This window comes from Phoxinus phoxinus (genome assembly GCF_949152265.1).
Source record: "Phoxinus phoxinus genome assembly, chromosome: 11".
Classification (NCBI taxonomy): Eukaryota; Metazoa; Chordata; class Actinopteri; order Cypriniformes; family Leuciscidae; genus Phoxinus; species Phoxinus phoxinus.
In genome coordinates, this window is record NC_136886.1 from 21,817,549 (window position 1) to 21,844,473 (window position 26,925).

A 26,925-nucleotide genomic window follows, 5' to 3' on the forward strand; every position below is an offset into this window, starting at 1 on the left:
GTGGAGCAGTAGCGTGTGTAAATAAGGTCCAATTTGTTACCTGATTTGTGAGTAGCCGCAGTCGATACTCGTTTGAGGTCGAATGAGGCAAGCAGAGTGTGGAAATCAGCAGCTTGAGGTTTTTCAAGGTGGATGTTGAAATCTCCAAGAACTATGAGAGGAGTGCCATCCTCGGGGGAAGGATGAGAGTAGCATATCTAGCTCCTCTAAGAAACTGTTAAGCTGACCTGGGGGACGATATATAACTACACAATGGATTTTAATAGGACTGGTGATGGTAATAGAATGTGATTCAAATGAGCTGTTGTTACACAGAGGTGGTAAATGATTAAATTTCATCATTTGAGATGAGCAGACCAGTACCTCCACCCCTTCCAGTCAGGCAAGGGGTGTGTGAGATAATGAAGTTAGTGGAGAGCGCAGCCGGTGTGGCAGTGTCCTCTGGTCTGATCCAGGTCTCAGTCAGGGCCAAAAGGCTGAGAACTGAATGACTAGATATAGATGTAATGAAATCAGCTTTGTTTACCGCAGACTGGCAATTCCAGAGACCAATAGGAAAAGAAAAAATAGTACTAGAAGACATCGGAAGGTTACGCAGGTTGTTAGGATTGTACCGCCTCCGACGTGTGACATTGGATTTACGCATGTTAGTGTCACGGGGTGACTTTTTCCTGGGGCGGAACCATAGGGGCGGAACCATAGTGGCGGAGTTTGGTTCCGCCCGGATCAAACACCTCCACTTCCGGTTCCCTTCCCGGCTCCAAAATCAGGGTTAATCGGTGGCAGGTGCACCAATGAACAGCGCGATCTCCAGATTGGATGAAGGGGAAGCAGGAGGAGTATAAAGAGGGCTTCCAGAATTCAGTTGGCGTCAGTTGTTGCAGCGGTCATACACAGCCGCAGCTGTTAGTTCCGGGTAGGGCTCAAGCCAAGCGTGGTGGGAACCGCTTCCAGCCGTCGCAGCGAGAGGATCAGGCCATCTGGGCATCTGGGCAAACACAACGAGGAAGGAAAGAGATGGGGCTGAGTATAATACAAACCGTGTTTTGCATTGTGATTCAAGTGTCAAGTGTGTGTTCCGCTACTGAGAAGTTACATGCAGGACAGCTTCCCGGAAGTGTTGATAAACGAATCCCTTCGGGAGAGAGAGCACAGCAGCCAGGACGCGAGCTGAACACTGCAAGAGAGAATAAGACGAGAACACGGGTTGGTCAACGTGTGAGTACCCTGAGAAACTTATGCAGTAGAAAACTCATTGGAAGTGTTCGAGCCCCGAGCCATCGCTATCACAGAGCCCGAGATGAGGAGAGAAACGGATGTACCGTGCCTACGAAGTCTGTGAGTGATATCCAGTGAGCAAAGTTATACTTACCTGTATACCAAACGAAAGTCCCAGTGTTGACCCCGATCCAGCGGATGCCCTGGAGTTGTTTACCGTTATACCGCCGGACCACTGACCCATCCCTAAAGGAAGCCGCCGAACCACGCCCGAGACAAGAGGTAATCCTGTCACCCCTGACCCCAGTACTTCCTTGTTATATCTCTGTGCCCAGGAGAAGGAGCGCGCCGTGGCGTGAAGGTCCAGGAGGTGCTTACCTTTATACCGCCGGACCACTGACCCATCCCTCAAGGGAGCTGCCGAACCACGCCTGAGGCAAGGAGTGCGACCTGGGAAAGAGAAGGAGAGACGAGTCAGCAAATAGAAGGACATTGAGGCCAAACATCGAGTCCAAGGAACGAGACAACTTATCTGAGGTTCTCCCGTGACGGAGACAGCGGGCTCCGAGGCGGCGTCCTCACCCTCCAGTCCCCCTGGATTTTAGCCCCTTTACCTCCCCCTCCCCTATTTTAAGTAAATTAATAAAGAGTTGTATTTTAAAATTCCATTCCAGTGTCCTCGTTCTGTCTGGTCGTCTGGGGTATCCCTGGGAACCTCCCCGAGGTGGAGATCAAGGGAGGGGCGGTACTCACGTGGTCCGCTCCGACCTGTGACATTAGTAATAGTAGGGATTATAAAACACATGGTGTAAGAGAGCTCACAAACAGAAAGATCAGTTGAAAGTTGAGTAGAAGAGAGAGGAAAATAACAAGAATATAAAACAAATAACGAGAAAGTAATACTCAAGTGCCTTGCCGGTGTCCTTGCTCGTTGTAGTCGCACAGGTAGAGTCGCTGGTCTTTACACTCTTCGGTCTTCACACGATGAGGGCTTCACAGCTGCCGCGGTGCACTAACCTATTTATACACGCCTATTATCTCGATGTTGAATACTGCAGGCCACGCCCTCCTCTTTCGCCAAGCGAAACTCAAGTCACAAAAAAACAAAGGCCGCGTGTGTGGCGTAGCGTTTTACCAGATTAAAACACAGTAAACAAAACAAAGTATCCTAGCAACAAAGAACCACGCTGAAATCTACTGAGAAAAGTGCACTCACAGACTGATGCTCTCTCCTGCTGTCAAATAGCTTCTTCTAACAAGTACTATAGGTTGGTAGCTTAAATACTTTATCTAGCTTTGGCCACGCCCTCCTCTTTCACCAAGCGAAACTCAAGTCACGACACAAACAAACAAAGGCCGTAGCGTAGCGTTTTACCAGAGTAAAACACAGTAAACAAGCCATGTTTAGAGGGGCTTAGAAATCCACGCATGACAGATCTGTGGGTAAAACCCAACTCTTACTCCGCAGGGCCACTTACTCAGGCACAGGACTAAGGCCAATGGAAACTAAGTGAACCCAGTCTTAATGTGGTACCTGTAAAGTGGGAAAATGCACTGATGATGTACCGCAATGGTGATTAAGAGGCCTTAATATTTACGCTGGTCAATGAGGTTAGTAAGGATGCAAATATGCAAATATTTTTTTTTTTACACAATTTTAAGTGTACAGCCAGCCTGGTCTCATTGTTAAAACAGGTATTCTTTCAAAGACACAAAACATAGCCTACTTTTATGTACGTTTGGATAGATGCTGAAACGTACAATATGGATGTATCACCAACATTTAAACGTAGCATTGTTGTGTTTTTACAAAAAACGTTAAATATTTACAAATCTGTTGTAAACTTTTCCTTCTTCTAAGCAAAGACCAGGGGCCTGTTTCAGAATGGAGGGTTAAGTGAAAACTCTCAGCATGTTAACCCTGAAATGAGGGAAACTCTGGTTTCAGTTCAGTTCTGTTTCAGTTCTGGTTCACTCTGGAAAAATTCAGTTACCATGGTAATTTACTCTGTGAACCTAACCTGGTCGGGAGCAGCTTTTCTTCGGTAAACCCAGAGTTTCTTGCGGTCTCCTCCTTTTTTTTAAAGAGGAAGTGGTGTTTAAACATTCATTCATTATTCATTGCTGTTTTTACCAATATACAATTGCATGACTTATTCTTGAATTGACCAAAGTGTGTAGAGGGAGAAGGTTACATAAAAAATATAGCTTTTAAAAATGTATGTTAAATCCACTATTGTTTTATACAGAATTGCTCTATAGTTTATGCAAACGATTTTATTTTAAATTACAGAATACTTAAGAGTAATCCCTTTAATTAAATTACAATATTTAGATTAATTGGTAATTAATTACACCCAACAGTGTATAACAGTAATTCCTCTATTTGTCTGGCGGTGTTGCCATGGTTACTCATAATATCTGCGCTCCATTGATAATGGCTTTTTATAGTTGTGGTGCACGCGCTCAACTCGCTCCTCCGTCCTCCATCCTATGACCCGGAAACCGATCAAGCTCAGCCATCTTGAAGGACATCTCAATTCTCTAATTGCACCGTGAGGAGGCGAGGATCGAGGAGTGAGGAGGCTTCCAGAGGAGCTATGCGCGAGGATACACAGGTGTGTTTTATTGACTTAACGTGACACACATGTAAATTATCCCCTTCACATCGTCACAATAATTTTATAGCTATATAATTTTATTGCAGTTTATATAAACCACACGTCACATATTTCAACAGGGTATCTAGATTTATTATTATTTATTATGAATTTCTTAAATAATCAAACTTCAACAACATAAGGGCAGATCTTTTGAGCGCTGCTGATGACGCTGTAAAGTGACGCTCGAGTGATCAAGTATTCCAATGTATAAAAAAGCTTTCATTCGATTCCTCCGTCCTCCTTTTCTTTCCTTGCAGCCTTCCCCGCGTCCTCCAGGGGGTGGAGCTGAGACGCAAGGAAAGGAAGCGAGGAAAGGAAACGAGGATGCACAAATAAGAATTGGGAAGCAACCTGTGTCAGTCAACTTAGAGTTGATTGAACTAACTCATTTCAGCTGATCTGTAACCGAAAACTCAGAGTTTCCATCTCAGGGTAAGTCAACTCAGAGATCAAGTTTTAACTCAGAGTTGGATGAACCTCCTTATTGAAACAGGCCCCAGGAGACGTTGGAATCATGTTCAAGCTGAAGTTATACTTTATTGACATGGCTGCAGTTTCGTCCAAATAGTCTGATCTAAACAGTATATCTTTATAGGCATTTTAGGAGGAGGGATTTCTGGGGGGTGGAGACATTCAAACAAAGCATACAAAAGCAGGGAGGAGTTGATTCTATCAAGCGAAAACCAGTTTGGCAGATTGGGAGACTTCACCCTGAGGTGGTGGAGCTTCTTTGGGAGAACTTCGGTAAAAACTCAAGTCTACCTTTTGCAACGTTTTATACAACGCATTGCCCTATGTGGTTCTCCGTGACGCATTCAACTCCGCTTGGACTGGATGCAATGTATTAGGTGTGGTCGAGGCTACACCTGTATGCATTTCCCGATATCTTTGCTCCTGGGAGTTCTGGAGATGGTTTGCCGGGTAGGGGCTTGTCTATTATTAGTAGCCCGATTCTGGCCGGCCCGAGTGAGTTTCTCAGACCTACTGTCCCTTCTAGATGGCTCTCCCTTGGAGATTCCGATCAGGAGGGACTTAGCGTCCCAATCAGGGATACAATATTTCACCTTCTTCCGGAGTTATGGATACTGTGGGCTCGGCCTCTGAGGGGGCCCTGCTCATAGATTCAGGTCCCACGACCGAGGTCGTGGAGACCATACTCCAGTCTAGAGCTACCTCCACGAGAATACTGAATATGCATTGAAATAGAAACTGTTTTCTGCCTCGTGTGGAGAACGCCTTCTGAATCTTGTTATCTGCCCTGATGGTACAGTACTTGATTTCTGCAATGAATGTTTCTTTGCTGGGTTATCTCTGAGGAAAGATCCTTAATTTTTTTCTCTGTGGTTGTTAAGAGTTTAAAGATGTAAAAGGGGATGATTACGTAACATTTATGTGAGACACTGTTGCTGTGTGTGGATGCAGGAAAGACAACCAAGAAACATGAATTAAACGTTAAAAAAAACGTTTATTCTCGGGGAATGCAAGTTAGAGACATGTTCATTTGAATCAACAGATTCATTAGAGTAAAAGTAATGTACAAAAAGAATAAGGAAAATCAAGAGTGTCGCCAAATTATTGAAATCAGCAAAACATAACTAATATCTAATTTTAGCCGTACCTAAACTAACTAACAATAAAAGATAGAAACAAAACCGAGTTCTTCAGCGGGTACGCCGCCTTAACTAAACTATACTGACTAAAAACAAAAGTACAATAGTGGCGAACACTCCACGCTTAACTAACACAATGATTCCTACCTCCCGTCCTATTTCGCGATAGGTGAACCTCAGTGCTCTAGATTAGCTAGGCATCTCTCAAGGTGTATCAAAACTCAGGCAGAAGTGCTTACTCAAATCAACAACAATAGGGGTAAGAACATGAAAGTGATAATGGTTTTGACAACGTGCTCGGAACACGCAAGTTGGATGAGATCTGGCGAGGATCTGTGTTCATCTTTGTAAATGGGCCTTTTAAACCCATGGCACAGCAGTGGATTGGTAGAACAGATGATGACGCGCCCACAATGATGACACGTGCCCGCAAACAGCCAATGCCCGGTCACCACCTGAAATCAATGAAGGGAGACAGAACAGAAACACACACGGGGAACGTAACAGTGGTACATGAGGCTGAGGCCTGCATGTACTTGGATTTACACCTGGTATGGTGATAGTCTTTCTTCACCACAGGCTGGGTTGTATTCCTAGGTCCCTACTAAATTTGCCTTGATAGGGAACGTCTCTGGCTACGTATGTAACCTTAGTTCCCTGAGAGGGAACGAAACGCTGCGTTCGCCTACCATACTTCCTGCATGCCCTGATCAACTTGCTTCAGACTTATCAGAAGCTGACATGTTCTGCGTTCAGGGGTGCTTTATATCTTCCTGGTATATGACGTCACCTGCCTATGACGTCTCGCTCTTACATTGGACTGATTATACACGTGCTTCACGACGCAATCACCAGGGGTGTTCCCACAGCGTAAACGCAGCATTTCGTTCCCTCTCAGGGAACTAAGGTTACATACGTAACCAGAGACGTTCTATATACTGTCAAAAGTTAAAGAGAAGAGTGCAAAAAAACTGACTAAATAAGGTGTTTGTGGTTGAGAGAGGTACAGCATCAGCCACATGTGTAAATGAAGCGTTGACTATGGCTAAAATGTTGATGTAATTAACTATGGCTAAATTCACACTGTCAGTCCAAATCCGATTATCTTTGTATCCAATTGGAATCTGATCTAAAATTATGTCCACACTGTGTATCGGATCTAAACAGTTGTCCATGCAGCTCTTTGGCAATATGGCAATCAGTGACGGTTCTACATTGAATTACACCCTGGGCGAGACCCCCTTCGAGCGCCACCCAACACAAAATATATAATATATTCACGCGCCACCCCACCCAACATTCGGCCTGCCGGATCCAGGCCGTATCCAGATCTGACGAAGGACCTTCGCCTGGACCCGATGACAACGCAGTGCTGAAGTGCCAACTAGTCTCTCCCTATGGAGGATCCCTTTATCATTCTACAGATAAAGCATGGTTGAAACTTTGCGTATCTACCCCGTAGTGATAAAATTAAATTCTGTATCAAATTTTTTAGGCAGGACAAGTAGTTTGTATAGGCTTGGTTTGTAGAGAATTACAAACATGCAAACATATATTCAAACGCACATAACTATAGAATTAATTCTTGATGTGCACTTGAGCGCCATCAGCGTTTCTCACAGGTTCGCGTTTAAAGTCTGTGTAGAGAGAACGGTGTCGTCTTAGCGGCCCCTAATTTAATAACAAATTATCCTTTCGACAGAAGTGAATCAATCAAAACTAACTTTAGCTGGAAAATAACATTATTCAAGAACCGCTATAAAGCCAAAACAATCTGTTACCTTAAATTATACGTTTATCTCTGTAAAGCAGCTTTGAAACAATCTACATTGTTAAAAGCGCTATATAAATGAAGATGACTTGACTTGACTTGACAAAAAAAAACACAATAAAAACACAGTTAAGAGGATCCAGTTATTTAACTATTGCTATATTAATCTAACTTTCAGGGAGGAACCATTAGCTCATTGGTTGTTGCCTCTAATTCTATGCATGCACACTTTTAGTTATGACTTGTTAAACTATATACTTTGTCACAAAAGATACAAGAGTTTTTAAAAGTGAAAGTGTCCGAGGGCTACTCATGAGTCATGTAACACAATAGGCTACTTAAATTTCTTAAATAATGTACCATAACTCTCAACTATCCAAACTGTTTTAGACCTAAAATAATTTTTGTAGGACTGTCACCCTTAAATCTCAGAGAAAAGAACAGAATCAAGTTTTTTTTTTTTATAGAAAATTGTACTTTGCATATTATAGGCTACAGTAAAAACACATAATTATAGGTGATTTAAGTTGATCATAACTAGAGATGAAATGGCATGAAAATTTCATTTCATGATTATAGTGACCAAAATGATCACGGTTATCACAGAATCTTGTTCAAAAAGTACTAATACTACACAATGAAATCAATTTACCAAGATCTCTTACGAGAGTACTCTCGTGTTGCGTAAGTATTTCTTACGCTACGGGAAAATCCCTTTTCTCGAGAATACTGAAGCCAAAAATTATCCTTAATTTTGCATGAATTTAAAACGCATTGCTGCACAGAGCAGACCTAGGCAAGACGGCTCGCGCGCCTATTGGTCGCCCTGCAGAAACTGCTGCAACCTATCGAGGGACTGTTAGTGACGTAAGCACCAATGAGGGCGTGGGCGCCCGTGCACATCACGTCCCGCCAGAATGGCCGTGGCTTATGTCCAGATAGGGTGTTCTTTGATTTTTCATCTCTTCAGCGAAGTGTTCACTTCACATCACTGTTCTCTGGAAAAGCCTGCGCCGTCTACGAGCCTTCTCAGCGGGACGAGCCATCTGACTTGCAGACAGAAGCCGGCCATCTTCTCTGCGCTTCAGCCGCTGTTCCTGCTGCGCTATCCGCCACCTATATCCTTTTATATTGCATTGCATTGTCGCCCTGCAGCACACGCCTTCCTAAAAGAGCAGAGGCGTTGTTTCAAATGCCTCTATTTTCCAAGTGCGGCTTGTGCTGAGCCCCCCTCAGCGACGGGGACCATCACATCCTGTGTGTTTCCTGCCTGGGACGGAACCACGCGGATCACGCACTTTCCAAGGGCGGCTGCCCGGAATGTGAGGGGATGGCTATGTGGACCCTTCGGGTTCGTTTAGCTACTTTTGACGTGGACCCCAATCCGGACCCTGCCCCTTCCCTACAAGAGTCGAGCGGTGTGCAGTCTAGCTTCGACGCGGAGCTTATCCGCCTTCTCACCAAGGCCGTCAAGCTTTACGTACCTTAGAAGTGCTACGGACTTAGCTCTACGAGCCACCAAGTCCGCTGCACAGGCCATCGGCAGGAGTATGGCGTCCCTCACCGTTACCGAGAGACACTTGTGGATAACTTTGTCCGACATGAAAGAGTCCGATAGAGCCACCTTCCTTGACGCGCCGGTGACTACAACAGGTCTGTTCGGCCTGGCAGTCAAGGGCTTCGCGGAGCGGTACTCTGAAGTGCAGAAAACATTGCAGGCCATGCGGCACTTCATCCCGAAACGCTCTAGTTCCGTGACGGGCCGCTCCAAGAAACAGCCGCCCTACCAGAACACAGCACCACCACCGAATCCGCCGCCAGCTTCACAGCGCCGTCAGCCAAGGGAGTCTCAGCAGCGCTCGCGCTCTACAAGCCGTCACAGGCTGCCTCCCCCCCGGGGACCCAGGCAAAAGATAGCGCTGAAACCTGAGCCCTCAAAGTCTTCCTGACCACTCTAGGAAGACCAGCCAGACCAGCATCAAAGATAGCGTGCACCGCTTTCTCAGTTACCCTCAGCAGAGGCGACTGGAGAAGTGTATTTTACAGCCAACGAGCGCGTTACACAACCCCTCGCCTGTACCCAAAGGCCATTTTCACGATAAATCTCAAAAAGAGCATTATGTCTGTCTTTCCGGCTCACGCCGAATGTGTTATAAATGTAGGAATTGTCCCCACTTCCCAGTGCTCACCCCTGCACATAAGCACGGCCCGTTCAGTGTTACTCACTCATTCACGGCCCATATCAATAAAAACGGCTCACGCCGCGTGTGTTTTAAATGTAGGAAATGTGCCCGCTGTACAGTACTCACCCCTACTCACAAACGCTCTGTGACACACACTCACTCAGAGCTCCCATCAACAAACGTGAAACGCGTTCTGTGTGTAGGGAGTGCACGCGCCTCCGTGAGCGCGCGCCCACTAGCAAACACTGTATGCTATGTACACACAGCGACCAGAGCCCAGATACCATTCTCCCTCTAGCTTTAATCATACAAGCATGGGAAATGATCCCGGGCATGTCAGATTGGGTACTGAACACTATAAAACGAGGTTATTCTCTGCAGTTCGCTCGCAGACCCCCGCGCTTTCGAGCCAGGGTCAAAACCATGGTGAAAGCAGAAGTAGCACATCTACTTCATTCCGAGATTGCGAATCTGCTGAAAAAAGGGGCTTTAGAAACCGTCCCTCTGATTCAGAGCGATTCAGGTTTCTACAGCAGATATTTCCTCGTCCCAAAGAAGGATGGCGTTCTCAAACCCAACCTAGATCTCAGGCATTTGAACAAAGCCCTCATGCAGAGATCGTTCAAGATGCTCACGACCAGACAAATTCTCGCGCAAATTCGCCCGAGAGACTGGTTTATCTCAGTAGATCTGAAAGATGCCTACTTTCAGATTCAAATAACGCCCCGTCACAGGCCTTTCTTGCGATTCGCCTTCGAGGGTCAGAGCTATCAGAACACCGTCCTGCCGTTCGGTCTATCTTTGGCACCTCGTGCATTCACGAAGTGCATGGACGCGGCGCTCGCTCCCCTGAGACAACGGGGGATGAGAATATTGAACTATTTGGACGACTATTTTATTACTCAGCCACTTACAGTATTTGGGTCTCCAAATCAACTGGACCAAGAGCTCGCTGTCTCCCAGCCAGGAAATTTCCTTTCTGGGGACAGATTTGGACTCTGTGTCAATGATAGCGCGACTGACGTCAGAGCGTGCGCTGCGAATACAACACTCAGCAGCGTCTTTCAAGGCCGGCAGCATCTTCCCCCTCAAGAGTTTTCAGAGGATGCTGGGTCTTATGGCCTCGGCCTCAACAGTGCTTCAACTGGGCTTGCTTTACATGCGCCCTCTACAGCACTGGCTGAAAACACGGGTCCCGCTTCGAGCATGGACCTCTGGCCGTATTCGCCTCAGGGTGACTCAGAACTGTATTACAGCACTGGAGCCCTGGAAGGGGGCAGACAGAATGGTATCAGTCAGGCATGGATCTGGGAACGGTCTCGAAACTAAAAGTAATCTCGACAGATGCTTCCAACACAGGTCAGTTTTTGGCCTGTGGGCAGCCCAGGAAGGGCGCTTACACATAAACTGTCTGGAGATGAAAGCGGTCGAGAACGCTTTGGGACAAATGTTGGCTTTGGGACTCCCCTTCATAAAGGACCACAATGTCTTAGTCCGCACGGACAACATGGCAGTGGTATCTTACATAAACAGCCAGGGCGGTCTCAGATCACGGAGCCTCCACACACTGACGGAACGCCTCTTTGTGTGGTCTCGCTAAGAGCAGCGCACGTCCCAGGCCGACAGAATGTGGGTCTGGACATGCTGTCCAGAGACAATGTTCCCCCAGGGGAATGGTCCCTGCACTCTCAGGTAGTCCAGTCACTATGGGACACCTTTGGCAGAGCGGAGATTGATTTCTTTGCGTCGTCAGAGAATGCGCACTGCCCAACATTTTCACGAAAGAAAGGGACGTGCTGGCCCATATATGGCCCAGCCGTCCGCTCTATGCATTTCCCCCAATCACACTGTTACCACAAGTGATCAAGCGAATCAGGGAGAACGAATGCTCTGTGCTCCTCGTAGCACCGCTCTGGAGGAACCAAGTAGGAACGCTGTAGCGTTATGGAGATTCTCTCCTTCCTACAGCAGCTGTTGGATAAGGGCAGGTCCCCCTCCACACTCAAAGTGTATGTTGTGGCCATAGCAGCGTTTACAAAACCTATGCATGGCCAGCCAATGGGAAGGAACTATCTCATCATTCGATTCCTGAGAGGAGCTAGGAGACTAAATCCTCCCCGGCCCCCTCTGGTTCCGATCTGGGACCTCTCCACGGTCCTGGACGCTATGAAGGGCGGCCCCTTCGAACCACTTCAGTCCGTGGATTTGTGGTATCTTTCATTTAAGACATGGCTCTTGCCTCAGTCAAGCGAGTGGGTGACCTGCATGCGCTCTCTGTGAGCGGTATGTGCATTGAGTTTGGTAAATGGACTGCATTTATATAGCGCTTTCACAGACCCAATGGCCACCAAAGTGCTTTACATGTTGCCTCACATTCACCCATTCACACACCGACGGCGATGTCAGCCATGCAAGGCGCCATCCAGCTCGTCGGGAGCAGCTGGGGTTAGGTTTCTTGCTCATAGACACCTCGACACTTGGTCAGGTGGAACCGGGGATTGAACCACCAACCTTCCGGTTTGTAAACCGTCCTGTCGGTTACTCACGTAACCTCTGTTCTCTCTAGATGAGGGAACGAGTGTTGCGTAACCCTGCCGTGCTTGTGCTACATTCTGGTTTCGCTTCAGTATGAAAAACCAAAGAACACCCTATCTGGACTCAGCTTATATAGACATAAGCCATGCCCATTCTGGCGGGACGTGACGTGCAAGGGCGCCCGCGCCCTCATTGGTGCTTACACCACGTACAGTCCCTTGATAGGTTGCAGCAGTTGCTGCAGAGTGACTAATAGGCGCGCGAGCCGTCTTGCCTAGGTCTGCTCTGTGCAGCAATGCGTTTTAAATTTAAGCAAAATTCATTAAAATAATAACATTAAAGATGATGGTCAGATTTTAAAGGAGTGTATTTTATGTTATCTATAAAGTTTGGTAACACTTTATTTTACGGTGTCCATGATACAGAGTAATTACTTAATCAATTACTTAGTAGTGGACGTTTTAATAACATGTAACAAAATGTAATTAACATGTAACTAAGTTATGGAACAGCCTGTACTTACAGATAGTAATTATGCACATGTATTAGTCAGCTACTGTTACACATATGTAACAAGCCGAGTTGGTTACATACGTGTTACAGACTTGGTACAGTGTATTTATAGTGTACTTTGTGTATACATACCTTTTCCATCTGTGCCTTAGTTTGATTTAACTCACTAGTTCACAGCTTAAATACATGCAGTAGTTTCCTAATTACATTAAAATTACATAATATTACACAGGGATAAGCTTTGTAAAATAAAGTGTATCAAGATTGTACTCAAGTGTACTTCATGTGTATCTATAAACCTTATCCATCTCGGCTTGTTACATATGTGTAACAGTAGCTGCCTATTACATGTGCATAATTACAATCTGTAAGTACAGGCTGTTCCATAACTTAGTTACATGTTAATTACATTTTGTTACATGTTATTACAACTTCTAATTACTAATTAATTAATTAATTAATTAATTACTTTGTATCACGAACACCGTAAAATAAAGTGTTACCTAAAGTTTTGACAAAAAAGGTTTTATAAAAAGAGAAACCTCACATATTTCAGCGTTTAAATCATTTTTATAAAAAGAATGAGTCAAAAAATAACAATTACTGACATTTACAATGCACATTGGCTTATCTTTTTATTATTAATAGTAAAATTCGGTCCGATTTTCCCATGGCGCCTGTCGTTGCTATGCAACCACGAACTGCGCTCTCCACAACGACAAATAAGTTTTAGTAGCTAATGGATTTCCACCACTGAAAAACGCTTCCTGAAGCTCTGTTACAAGATTTATTTATGGAGAAGAGAAAAACACCCACGTGTTTAGGTGCACCCCCATACTGAAAAGTAAAAAAAATTTTTTATCTTGCTGCCCCTGGAAAAAATGAGCGAGCGCGGCGCTTCAATTATGAGACCGATTCCCGTGCGCCTACATTTGAAATAACGAACTCGAGCGCGCAAAAGACGTGATATGTGAATGGCCCCTTGGCGATCTACCTCCAATCTGGCCACGAGCTACTGGTATACCCCCTTGATATAGCTTCTCGATATAGCTTCAATAATTTGCCAATAATTGAAATGATAGATAATAGAAAACCGTTTCGCGGCACAGATGATTTTTTTTAACTGCTCGTGCCGCCCCCCATGTGACATGAAAAAATGCCGCCCCGGGCGACTGCCCGGTTCGCTCATGCCAAAAAACGCTACTGATGTTTGCGTTGATGGAGGGGTTAGCATTTGCAATAGAGATGTTGTCTTATTTAAATTTGTAGAACTACTGCTGAACTACTGCGTCTTGAGCCTGTGGCAGAACTGTAGGAGGCTGTTATGTAGCTACAGCTTTTTTTTTCGCGCTCTTGTTTGCGCGGTTTCAAAATAGGTTTCAAAACTTTTTTTTTCCTAATTTTCTGCTCGTCCGGCACTTTGCAACAACACAGCATTGTTTCGGCAGCGACTTTCAGCAGGTTTCCTATAACAACGTCTGACGTTTACACTTTATGTGGCGTAAGAGTCACATACCACGCGAAATCCGATCAGAGCGTTCAGACTGAAGCTGATGTCCTGATATGATTTGAATAGGATTTTAAACCACATATAGATGTAGATCAAAACAGATTTCATGTGCTTTTTTGGACTGACAATCTGAACGTAGCCTATGGGATAAGAAATAGAAGGAAGAATTGCAGTAAGGGCTAGAGAAGCTAACGTTAGCTCGTTCGGATCTTTACCACATATTAACTTTAGTTTGTCAAAATGTCGTGCTCTTTCTAGCTTAGCCTACTAGGTCATTCTCTATATGATTTTGCAGCTTCCACATGTTTTTTCCGTGGTTTATTAAGCCGAGTTTCCACTGCAGGAACTTTCCCCAGGAACTTTGTGGTGGTACTCGGTGTGTTTACACCGCAGGAACCAGGGTCTTGAAGTTCCGGGTAAATATTTCCCCCTCCGAAAGTCCCTGCTGGAGAGGTAGTACTTTTTCAAAGTTCAGGAACTTTCGGGGGTGGGACTTGTGCGCTGAACATGCTGATTGGTTGTGTTCACGCAGCATTCTATTTTAACCGCCATTTTTAAAAATCTATTGCGGTTCGTGACTTCGTGCAGTAAGAGTTGTCTGTCTGCAAATATGGAATTTAATTAAAAAAAAAAAAAAATAAACACAGCTGGACCGACGACGAGGTTCAGGCTTTATTAAGCGTATTTGTGGAAGAGGAAATTTTCTGCGTGTTCGTCCCAGCCTTCTCATGGTCAGTGTCCGCATTGTCTATATTTATATCTAGCATTACGAGCTTTCTGAACACGCTTTAGTATCAGTGCTCGTCTCTTTTCTGCCGTTTTGTTAATTACCTCGTTAGTAAACAAATACATCACAAACAACTGCAGCACAGTTTGAATCTCCTCCATACTTATTATAAATGTGGCGCTCAAAATTACTGTCTGTCGCAGACTGGGAGGAGCAGTTGCGCGCAGTTTACATTATCTTCCCGGTAGGCTACTTTAGACCGCGGTGTAAACGCAGAAAGCAACCGGTCTGAAATTTCGGTGGAAACGCGGCTTTAGTGTAACAATGTGTTCATTAGTACATAAACAGTGCAATCCATGCTTTTGTTTACATCCGAGTGCCTCCATAATGGCCGCGCATCTGGGTTACCGCCCAGAACGTGACGTCGGTGAAAACCCTCTTTTAGCCTACTTTAGATATACTTTTGAGAATATAACTGAAATAAAATACAATACATTTCAGAAATATAAAAATAGTATGCATCGATTGGTCATAAACACAATATCGGTATATATAATCTATATCTAGATTTCTAAATACAGTCCAAGTAAAACTACTTCTTAAATCTGAATAGTTTGCTATACATCACATCGTAGGCTACTTACCATTGTGGCGAAAAGACATTTGATTTACCATCTCTCAGTTCCACCTTAAGAAATACACTTGACATGATTGGAGAGGGCGATCGGATCTGCGCTGCGCCTCTGCTGTCCTATATAAACCCACACGCGCTGCATAGAGTCAGCGGACAGCTCAGTGGTGCTGAAACAACACGTTACTCACACTTCAAACACTGACAAAGAAGACAAGCCGCAATGGAGACAATCTCATGGACACTTTTTCTACTTTCTCTTACATATTTGGAGGGATCTTCGCAAGATATCGGACAGACACAGTTCATATGCACGTCCGTGCCCAAGGATATGGACCTGTGCGCAGCCACCATGCAGAACAGCGGGCCAGCGGAGGATCTGAAGACCACAGTAATGCAGTTAAGAGAGACAGTCCTACAGCAGAAGGAAACTATCATGAATCAAAAGGAGACGATCAGGGAACTAACTTCCAAGTTGAGCCGCTGTGAGAGTCAGAGTGTTCTGGAGCCCGTGACTGGAGGTCGTAGGAAAGAACTGGGCAAAAACACGATGGGAGACGTTTCCCGCGGCCCGACAGATACTCTAACCCAACTCGGACAGACTTTAGCCACCCTTAAACAAAGATTGGAAAACTTGGAGGTATACGTGACGTAATGATTTGGCCATTTCAGCTTAAGACGTGACTCCAGCGTATTACCTAGTCATATCTTTAAATACACAAAATCATGCAATGCATGATAAATTACTTTAGATCAATATTTTAAGCCAGATTGAGTAATCTTAATGGGGTCGAAAGATTTGGAGTGGAGGTCTTTAGCAGATTTAGTTAATGTGTCACTGGTTCACGGCAGGCTGCGCTAAGCCTTAAATTGGCTTATAGTCTCAAGTTTCCCATGTGTGCGTTTTAAAGTATACGTTTGAATAAGCACCCTCCTATCTCATGTTTTGCCGTAGCAGTACAGCAGGAACAACGGCTCTGTCCAGGCGAACAGCCTTAAAGATCTGCTTCAAAATAAGATCGAGGATATGGAGAAGCAGGTGCTGTCCCGTGTCAATACTGTGGATGAGAGCAAACCCGGGCAGAGGAACGACACAGATCAGCGCAATCGAGTGGAGTCAACTCTCACCTCCTTACATCAGAGAATTAACGACCTGGAGAAAGGTATGAGATGTCATTCCAAGAGAAATTGTACTTATTTGTGATGAAAATAACAAATCTGAAATAGGCTAGGCTATATACTAAAATAATTATATGTTTGAGAAGCATGGTAGTTAGTAAAACAGCAATGTCTAGGCGTGTAATGGCGCAGAGGATTGTTTGGGAGGGGAGCTGCATTGCTTAGAATTTTGAGCTAATAAATAGCGATGTAGCCTAATATTATGACGGATATTTAGAGTCTTGGTCATTCTCAAAGCTATAGGTATTCTCTGAATAGCTAAAGTTTGCTTCTCAAAACGCTGCCAGCTCAGCGGAACATGCCAGTGACAAAGCAGTGCCATTTCTCCCTTTATATATATATATATAATCACCAGTTTCACAAATTAAAAAGAAAGAACGCAAATTGATTTTTTATTTATTTATTATTGATTGATTGATTGATTGCTTGAGTTTGGTTGGTTTACCCATAAGTTGTTAGTTGTTAGATTTTTTTATTCATTATTAAAACCACTTAATTTGCAGTGGATTTCATTGTAAAATAAAAACAAGTAATTTACAGTAGTGCAATGTATAGTCTAAAAACAGCCTAAGTCACTTAAGCATCAGAGCAGTAGATACAAGCAATGGAAGCACTTGGGCACTAGCCTTTGTTTAGGACTTTGTTTAGAAGTCCTTGTGGAATAGAAGTAGAGAGAGAGAGAGAGAGAGAGGGGGGGGGGGGATTAAGAGTGTTAAATCCTAACATTATCACTTTTTACTCTGCAGGTTCAAAAGTTAACAGGCCACTGGACAAGTTTCAGATTACATTCCCCTTAAGAACAAATTACATGTATGCCAAAGTGAAAAAAAGTCTACCAGAAATGTATGCCTTCTCTTTCTGCTTGTGGATAAAATCTAACGCATCACCCGGGGTAGGAACACCCTTCTCCTATGCTGTTCCTGGACAAGCCAACGAGCTTGTTCTCATAGAATGGGGGAACAATCCAATGGAGATTCTCATAAATGATAAGGTACAGTGTCAGAAACAATAATGCAATTATATTGCATAACATGATTGTTAGGGGCTGTATTGTACAGTGGGTATATCTCAATGTGTATATCTGGGTTTGCTTAGATAAATGCTGAAGTAATTTGGTCTTTTAGCACTTAAAACAAGAAAAATTTAAATAATCTACAGTAGCCTATAACTTTACAGGTTGCAAAATTACCTTTCATTATCAACGATGGTAAATGGCATCACATCTGCATAACATGGACGACTCGTGATGGAGTATGGGAAGCATTTCAGGATGGTGTTCTGCGTGGAACTGGAGAAAATCTGGCACCCTACCACCCAATCAAACCCAACGGTGTGCTGGTCTTAGGTCAGGAGCAGGTAAGACTCAAAATTATGAAAATGTAGAACATGTCAGTTAATATTAGAAAATGTAGTAACTCTATTGATCTTGCTTATTTAGAATGAACAGGTTTGCCTGTTCAAGTCAAGTCGAGTCACATTTATTTATATAGTGCTTTTTACAATACAGATTGTTTCAAAGCAGCTTTAGAGAGATAACTGGAAATTAATGCAAAAAAGTTTGGTCCCAGTCCAGTTTCCATAGTCCAGCTTAAGTAAGTTCAGTGATGTTTCATTTTGTTTTAAAAAAAAGTTATTTAGTTCATTTGTATATATTAAGTCGCTCTGGAGTAAATCATTATGTCATCATCCAGCTCAGTTCAGTTCTTGTATAATAGTGTCAATGCAGGCAGATCAATATTATTCTTGAATTAAATTAAATGTTAAATTTAATTTCCACAACTAAGCAAGCCAAGCCAATTGCAACAAAGGTGGAAAAGGCGAAAGTGGCAAGGAACCAAAACTCCATCAGGTGGCAGAATGGAGAAAAAAACCTTGGGAGAAACCAGGCTCAGTTGGGGACCAGTTCTCCTCTGGCCAATGAATGAACAGTGTATGATAATGATTCAGGCAGCATTATAGGTCAGAAGTCAGATTGGTTTGGAACAATCAGAATTTTATCCAGTTCCATCTGGTTGAAGATCAGAGTCACGCCGGCATGGGACGAGTTTGTTGAGGATCAGTGCTGATGGCTGTCGTGTCGATGAGGCCTTCAGGGGAGAGTCTAGTTGACACAATCTCTGCTAACACTTCAGGGATGCGTTGTGGTCTTGTCTAGGCACAGGTCCTCCATCTGGTCTGGATACGGCCTGGATCCGGCTGAAATGCCCGGACATGGCATTTTTTTCAGCAACCTAATATTGATTTTGGTCGTTTTTTTGTACTTGCAGGACACACTTGGTGGAGGTTTCGATGCAACCCAAGCCTTTGTAGGTGAACTGGCGAACTTCAATATATGGGATAGAAAGTTGACAGCTGGCGAAATTTACAACCTGGCAACCTGCAACAATAGAACACAAGCTGGCAATGTGTTATCATGGTCGGAGAGTAATGTCGATGTGTTTGGTGGAGCCACTAAATGGACTTTTGAGCCCTGCCGTCAACTCAACTGAACTGCAAAAGGGCAGATCCATGTTTCTAGTTTTTGTCTTTCTTGTCCTCAGTTTGACGTTTGTGAAAAAAAAAAAACAGTTCTTGAAAACATTCAAAGGTAAGCATAAACCTGGGGTTTCTATGAATACCTAAATATTTCTGTGCAAAACTAGAATAAATTTTTTTTGTCTTGATAAAATATTTTCCTGTTGGTTTTCCTGCGAACCTCAAAGCGACAGTGTTACTCCAGGTTACTTTTAGCATTAGCAATATTTTTTTGCTGCTTTTTTTGCACGTCGACACAGTTCGCTTATTTTTTCATTCATATATTTATTTAAAGGGGCCAAAAACTGAAGAACTGTCTCTTTGCAGCATTTTGGGCTGTAAAGCAACAGTGCATCAGAACAACTCTTGTGTTTTTTTCTTCTTCTAATATTCAGAACAACTCTTGTGTTTTTTTCCATCTTTGCTGATAACCCAATCACAAATCGTCACCATTTTAAATGATTGTTTATTTAATATCGGTACAACATTCCCACCGGATCTTGCACTGTGATGCACTATGGAGTATTTATTTACTTGGAAAAATATGGTTTAAAAGGATGGCACTTCCTGCATTTGATTCCAGTGATCTCACTGATGTTTCTGTAAGAATGTCTTTTATTTGCCAACATGCTTACAGCCTGAGTGCCTTGAACTGATGTATCAGTTCAGCACACACTTTTAGTTTGCTTACTCATTGTGTTACGCAATAACATTTTGCTTTTATTGATGAATTACTGTTTTTATGAAGTGTGTTCAACAGCGATTGTTAAGGCTCTGGTGTGTTTTACTCTGTTCTAGGAATGTAATTTGTACAGTAACAGCATGAATTATCAAATGCTGCAACATCAATGCTGACATCTGCTTCTCCAATTGTTTTGGGTTGGGTTTTTTACTGTATTGAAATATGCTAAAAGCATGGCACTACTGAACAATGATAAAGATATAATTTTTGTAATAAAATTGTGATTTACAGTATATAAATAGCATTTTACATCTGCAGTCATTCTTACTCAAATACTGTTTAGTAGAGAGTTACTAAAGTACAAATCAATAGATAAACAGATATGTCTAAATTTTATATAAATGTGCTTGATACCCTAAAACCTATCATTCTCTCATCATCTCACTCACTCTATATTTGTGCACTTGGTTTTGTGTATACAGTAACAGACTGCATTTCTGGGGGAAAAAAAATATGGCTATAATTTTGAACATACATGTTTAATCTGTGTGACATGGCATTTTGTGCTTCTGTAGGCATTAATAAGTGCTATAGCTGCCAGTAAATGGTTGGTATTTACAGTTTTCAGTCATTTGATACAGTTTAAACATAATATGAGAGTCAAAATTATGATTAAGGTAAAATACAGGTAATAGGCCTGACTACAAAACACAGAATGAAAATCTGACATAACCAAACTGTAGTTTATCAAACTATTGTGAATTTTTTTAATTTTCTGAAACTTAAGTGGCTAACTTTTGTCATCAAGAAATTAGAAAAATATTAAAGGTGCAAAAATGTTTTGTTTAGTTCATATTTTGCTGGCTGATATGGCAGTCATTTTTAGATTCATATTGACACCTAGTGGTCTCAATGCAGCATCACACAAACTCACAAAGCAATCATTTTCTGTTAACAATGTCACTGTATAATTACAGCTGTTTCACAAGTTAATTTGCCCATATAATCTGCTAATAATGTAAAGCGCATTTGGCTTGCAGTCTGCAGTGAAGGGGCTTGAGGAAGCAGCTTCAATTCGAGCTTAGATATACCCTCCAGTGTGACTAGGATGATGAGTATGGTAGAAAGATGCCTAAATTATTTTGGTGGAGTTGGGGAGGTGGAGGGATGCCAAAACAGCTGATGCCAGAGCAAGGTGAGCAGCTGCTTATATGCTACTGCAGTTTATTGAAAGATTAGATGGGTTCACTCCTCCTGAAATTACGTTTGTTAACTTCACTTATATCCCAGTGTCCCATAAGAGTAAGTACAACAGTATTCAACTGGTCATGTGATCACAACATTTCAAGCTCCATGTAAATTAAAGTAATTGTTCACATAAAAACAAAAATTCAGTTATGATTTATATAAGAGGTAAATTTCTTTATGTGTACAGTTTTTGTGGATGAAGATTACTGAGACTACCCTCAACTAAATAGCTAATTAATAGTCTAAATTCTATGCCATAATATTTTCAGTTTATTCTGAGTTTATACGATATTATTCATATGCTTCATTCATTAATTAATTTTATATTCAAGGAAAACACACTACAAACTAAAACATCTACAGTATATATCTCTGTGGATTTCTAGTTTCTGTTCCTCAATCAGGGGACCATTTTTAAACCACATTGGACATTTTCAACGGCTTTACCTGATCTTATCTGTGGTTAGGGATAAGCCTTCATGATTTTGGCAAGTCAGGTAAAGCTGTTGAAAAACACCCATTGTATTTTGAAAATGATTAGGAAACACCCATTTTGGGTCTTTTTACACCTATAGTCACTTAATCCGTTTTTACTAATCAGATAGCTGACAATTGGTCACATAAATGTGTCTCCGCAAAATGGATGTAAATCCGAACTTCAATTCTGACACTATATGCAAATTTAGTTCACGTCCACGAAAGAAACAGATATTTGCTGCATTTTATGTAACATCAGCTAATTAAATAAGGTCGCAACAAGAGAAAGAGTGGCATCTGCATGGGTAAGGTAATTTAGTCTCAATACTTTTAATGAAGATGGTTTTGCTTTGAGAATCTGCGGCAGTTTGCACACCCACCTACTCATCAGTGGTGATGCGTGTTGCATAGTGCCATCAAATCTGGCTATAATATGTCATATGGGATCCGCTATCTCACGACCAATTCGTACGAATTTGTACGAGTGATTAAAAGGTGGCTAATTCGTACGAATTTGTACGACCTCACTCGTACGAATTTGTACGATTTGTCTAAACCCACGTGACGGTTGGGTTTAGGGGCGGGGTCAGGGGTAGGTCATTCGTATGAATTAATACGATTTTGGCAAATCGTAAAATATGTACGTTTTAGCAAAAATCGTACTAATTCGTACGAGTGAGGTCGTATGAATTGGTACGAATTAGCCACCTCGTAAAATTCGTACGAATTGCCGTGAGATCGGGTTGGATATAACACGCTCACAAAAAAAAAAAAAAAATTGTTAGGAATGCATCTCAGACCCCCTAAAGGGGAGTACTTTTATGTACTCATACATAGAAGTTTTCAAGCTAAATTAGGAGTTTTATGAGAGGATTCTTAGAAGCTTTATGAATACGGGCCCAGGTATAAATGCCATCTGAAATGCTTTCGAGGTGAATTTAATTTAAATTCGCCTCGAAAGCATTTCAGATGGCATTTACACGTGCATTCATAAAGCTTCTAAGAATCCTCTCAGAAAACGTACTCGGTTACTAACGTAACCTCGGTTCTCTCTAGGAGAGGGAACGAGTACTGCGTCGAAAGAACGCTACGGGAAAGTATTTCTTTGTCGAGATTGAAGCCTAAAAATTAATCCTTAATTTTGTAAACATGTAAAACGCTTTTCTGTAGCATACAACCCTAGGCGGAGCAATATCGCTCACCCATTGGCTGCTCCGCCAGAAAAGCACAGCCTATGCGAGGCCAGAGACGCTGACCAATGAGGGCGCTTCGCGCCCATTCTGCGTCATCTCCCGCCGAAACAGGCGTGGCCTAGGTCTATAAATACGAGCATAGCTGTCTAACACACCGATTTTCGTCACGAAAGCGACGCAGCGTGGGCACGCACGGCATGAGACGCAGTACTCGTTCCCTCTCCTAGAGAGAACCGAGGTTACGTTAGCAACCGAGTACGTTCTCTTACGTAGAGTTCTCTCGTACTGCGTCGAAAGAACGCTACGGGAACCCCATGTAAAACGCCGTGCGTGCTCTTGGACCGACACAGACACCTAAGGGCGCGCGCGCCCTGGCATACAAGTGCCTACCCCAAGAAGTATAGGGAGAGCGGCTAAAATAGCATCATCCCTTTATAGTAGTGCCTCTAAGGGCATAATAACATATATATGAAAATATTAAATATATATATGAGGGGTAATAGCATGCTCATGGGACACCATGTCAGTGAGTGATGCTTAAACATTGAAGTGACCTGGGCCGCAACGCGGGGCAGGAACACTAAAACATAGTCTTCTAGACCAAGAGCAGTTTAGCCTGCAGCGCAGGAACCTCTAGGTTATAGAACCGTATAAATGTAGACGGGGAGGCCCAGCCTGCCGCCATACAGATATCTTGTAGCGAGATTCCACTATACCAAGCCCACGAAGAGGCCATGCCTCTCGTAGAATGTGCTCTGATGCCCAGGGGGCATTCCAAACCTCTAGATGCGTAGGCTAGCGCAATGGCATCCACTACCCATCGAGATAGACTCTGTTTCGTCGCGGCTCGCCCTTTAGAGCGCCCACTGAACGAAACAAAGAGCTGCTCCGTCTGTCGAAAAACAGCAGAGCGGGACACATAAGCTCTCAATGCCCTGACCGGGCAAAGGGAGCTATTTCCGTCCTCCGAGGCCGGCAGGGCCGACAGGGAGATGACCTGAGCCCTGAACGGTGTGTTGAGGGACTTAGGTACGTACCCATGCTTCGGTTTCAACACGACTACAGAGTCGTTTGGCCCGAACTCCATACAAGAAGCTCTAACTGAGAGCGCTTGCAAATCCCCTACACGCTTCACTGAAGCGAGAGCCAGAAGAAACACGGTCTTGAAAGACAGGTGTTTCATGTCAACTGAGTGAATAGGCTCGAAAGGGGCCCCTTTCATAGCGTTCAACACTGTAGAAAGGTCCCAAACGGGGACTGAAGGAGGCCTTGGAGGGTTTAACCTCCTGGCTCCTCTAAGGAAACGGACCACCAGGTCGTTTCTGCCCAGTGAATGGCCAAGCGTTGGATTAACGAACGCTGATATGGCAGCCACATAGACTTTGAGCGTGGATGGGGTTCTTCCCTTATCCAACAGTTCTTGGAGGAAGGAGAGAATCTCCGTTTCCCCGCACTGAAGCGGTGACAGACCTTGGTCTGAACACCAGCCAGAGAACACCGACCATTTGGAAGCGTAGAGCCGTCTAGTAGACGGAGCCCTAGCCTGTTCGATCGTGTCTAACACTCCCTTTGGGAGGTTAGCGGGTACCCGTTTATGCCCATACGTGTAGGGACCAGAGCTCCGGGCGAGGATGCAAAATCGAGCCCTTGGCCTGCGAGAGGAGGTCTCTCCTCACTGGAACCGGCCACGGGGCAGTACTCTTCAGTCGCATCAAAACTGGGAACCAGGGTTGATTCGTCCAGTATGGAGCGACTAGTAGCACCGAGCATCCGCTTTCCTTGATCCGCTCCAGCACTTGAGGCAGGAGTGAGACAGGAGGAAAAGCATAGAGCGGACGGCGGGGCCAGACACTGGCCAGCGCGTTCGTGCTCTTCGAAAAAAATTCTGGGCAGTGAGCGTTTTCCTGGTTTGCAAACAGGTCTATTTCCGCTCTGCCGAACGTTTTCCACAGCAGACGCACTGTCTGTGTGTGTAGAGACCACTCTCCCGTCGGAACATTGTTCCGTGAGAGTCTGTCTGGGCCTACATTCAAGTGGCCTGGCACATGCATTGCTCTCAACGAGCGCAGGTTGTGCTGGGCCCATACCAGTATGCGTTCCGCTAACCTGAATAGGTTTCGGGATTTCACGCCCCCCTGGCGGTTTATGTAGGCTACGACCGACATGTTGTCCGAACGGACCAGGACGTGGTGCCCTTTTATCCGGGGACAAAAACGCCTCAGCGCAAAGTCCACCGCCATCATTTCCAGGCAGTTTATGTGCGGTAGTTTGGCTCGTTCTGGCCACTGGCCAAAGAACGGTCTGCCGTCGAGCAGTGCTCCCCAGCCTGAGGTGGACGCGTCCGTGGACACCACCTTCAGGCTCGAGGAAGTCCCCAGGCTTACACCTGACCGATACCAGTCTGACGCTCTCCATGGTGTCAGGGCTGAAATGCATTCCTGATTGACCTTGAGGCGATAACGACCGTGCAACCATGCTCGGCGCGGTACGCGCGCTTTCAACCAGAACTGCAGTGGGCGCATGCGCAGCAGGCCCAGCTGCAGTACCGCTGAGGCTGAGGCCATGAGGCCTAGCATTTTCTGAAATCTCTTGAGCGGCACTAAATGGCCGCTGCAGAAGGATTTCGCCATTTGCAGGGTGTCCTGCCTGCGCTGTGATGACAGCTGTGCTGTCATAGACAGCGAGTTCAGATCCAGTCCTAAAAAGGAGACCCTTTGACTGGGAAACAGTGAACTTTTCTCCCAATTGACTCTGAGACCTAAGCACTCGAGGTGATCGAGTATTAGTGTCTTGTGGTGAGCGAGTTCTGAAGGCGATTGAGCCAGAATCAGCCAATCGTCCAAATAGTTCAGAATTCGAATGCCTCGGAGTCTCAGGGGTGCCAGCGCCGCGTCCATGCACACTGTAAATGTACGAGGTGCTAGGGATAGGCCGAATGGCAGGACTGTGTACTGATATGCCCGGCCCTCGAAGGCGAATCTCAAAAATCGCCTGTGACGTGACGCAATTTGTATGTGAAAATACGCGTCTTTCAGATCTATCGCCATAAACCAGTCTCCTCGGCGAATCTGCGCGAGGATTTTTCTGGTCGTGAGCATTCTGAACTTTCGCCTTGCTAGCGCTTTGTTCAGACGTCTTAGATCCAAAATGGGTCTGAGACCCCCGTCTTTCTTGGGTACCAGGAAATATCTGCTGTACCAACCCCCTTCGCTTTGAGCTTGAGATAAAGGCTCTATGGCCCCTTTGCTCAATAGCTTCGCTATTTCGGCTCGAAGTAGGTGTGCTACTTCTGTTTTTACCGTGGTTTCGACTTTCTCCGTGAAACGGGGAGGGCGTCGATGAAACTGTAGCGAATAGCCTCTTTTTATAGTCTCTAGCACCCATTCTGAGACCCCGGGAAGTCTTTCCCATGCATCTGCACGTGTGACTAGGGGTTGAATGTAATCTGGGCCCTGGTCGCGAAATGGCGGCGACACGAGAGCAACCGTGTGCTGTAACATGGACGCCGTGGCGTGTGAGGCGGGGGGCATGTTTAACACAGTATGCATCCCGCGCGCGCTCGGCTCTCTGAGTTGAGAGAGAGCGCGCGGGGCGAGCCCCGTAGGGCTCGTTATATTTGTGAATAAACGTGGGCGCTTGGTGGCGGGCACATTTATAACACCGGGGACACTGTGTTTGTGTACTGACTGACCGTTCGTTAGTTTCGTTTTTACAGAAAACGCGGAACGTGCAGTGTGTAGTGGTTGTGGGCACTGGACAGTGGGCACGCTCACTACATGTAAAGCACAATCGGCATGAGTCGATTTTATGTGTGCAGACCCTGTGTTGTACGGGGCTGTGCTTGCACGGGTTGAAAAACCGGGCTCTGGTCGCGAAATGGCGGCGACACGAGAGCAGTCGTGTGCTGTAACATGGGCGCCATTGCAGCGTATGATGCGGGGGGCGCGCTTAATCGAGCGGGCAGCCCGCGCGCGCTCAGCTCTCTCAGCTGAGAGAGAGAGCGCGCGGTGCGAGCCCCGTACGGCTCGGCATGTTTGAGAATAAATGTGGGTGCGTGAACGCGGGTACATTTATAGCACTGGGGAGTACTGTCTATTAGAACTGACTGACCGTGCATCGGTTTCGTTTCATAGAAAACGTGTGACATGTAGCTTGTAGTGATTGTGGGCACTTGAAAGCGGGCACGCTCACTACATATGATGCACAATCGAAAGAGTCGATTTTATGTGTGCAAGCCCTGTATTGTGTGTACGAATGGGCACTGGTCGTGG

The 26,925-nt window shown here is 44.5% G+C and overlaps 1 protein-coding gene across 2 annotated transcripts; it reads left to right on the plus strand.

Moving 5' to 3' along the window:
- The first annotated feature begins 3,717 nt into the window (after positions 1-3,717).
- LOC307007259 (neuronal pentraxin-1-like) lies at positions 3,718-20,576 on the plus strand. 2 transcript variants are annotated; one of them, XM_079629054.1, is made up of 6 exons: positions 3,718-3,836; positions 15,636-16,001; positions 16,317-16,524; positions 17,287-17,531; positions 17,717-17,896; positions 18,808-20,052. In XM_079629054.1, exons 1-6 carry the CDS (start codon positions 3,819-3,821, stop codon positions 19,027-19,029), a joined length of 1,239 nt encoding a protein of 412 aa, XP_079485180.1. In that variant the 5' UTR covers positions 3,718-3,818; the 3' UTR covers positions 19,030-20,052. The 2 variants fall into 2 exon arrangements, with proteins under 2 accessions (XP_079485180.1, XP_079485179.1); XM_079629053.1 differs by lacking the exon at positions 3,718-3,836 and having other exon boundaries at positions 15,494-16,001; positions 18,808-20,576.
- The last annotated feature ends 6,349 nt before the right edge of the window (positions 20,577-26,925 follow it).

Excerpts from the sequence above, each read along its gene's own strand:
- LOC307007259 (XM_079629053.1), top strand. The coding sequence starts at position 15,585 with ATGGAGACAATCTCATGGACACTTTTTCTACTTTCTCTTACATATTTG. Across the intron at positions 16,002-16,316 it reads AAAGATTGGAAAACTTGGAG|CAGTACAGCAGGAACAACGG; the intron begins GTATACGTGACG and ends GTTTTGCCGTAG. Across the intron at positions 17,897-18,807 it reads TGGTCTTAGGTCAGGAGCAG|GACACACTTGGTGGAGGTTT; the intron begins GTAAGACTCAAA and ends TTGTACTTGCAG.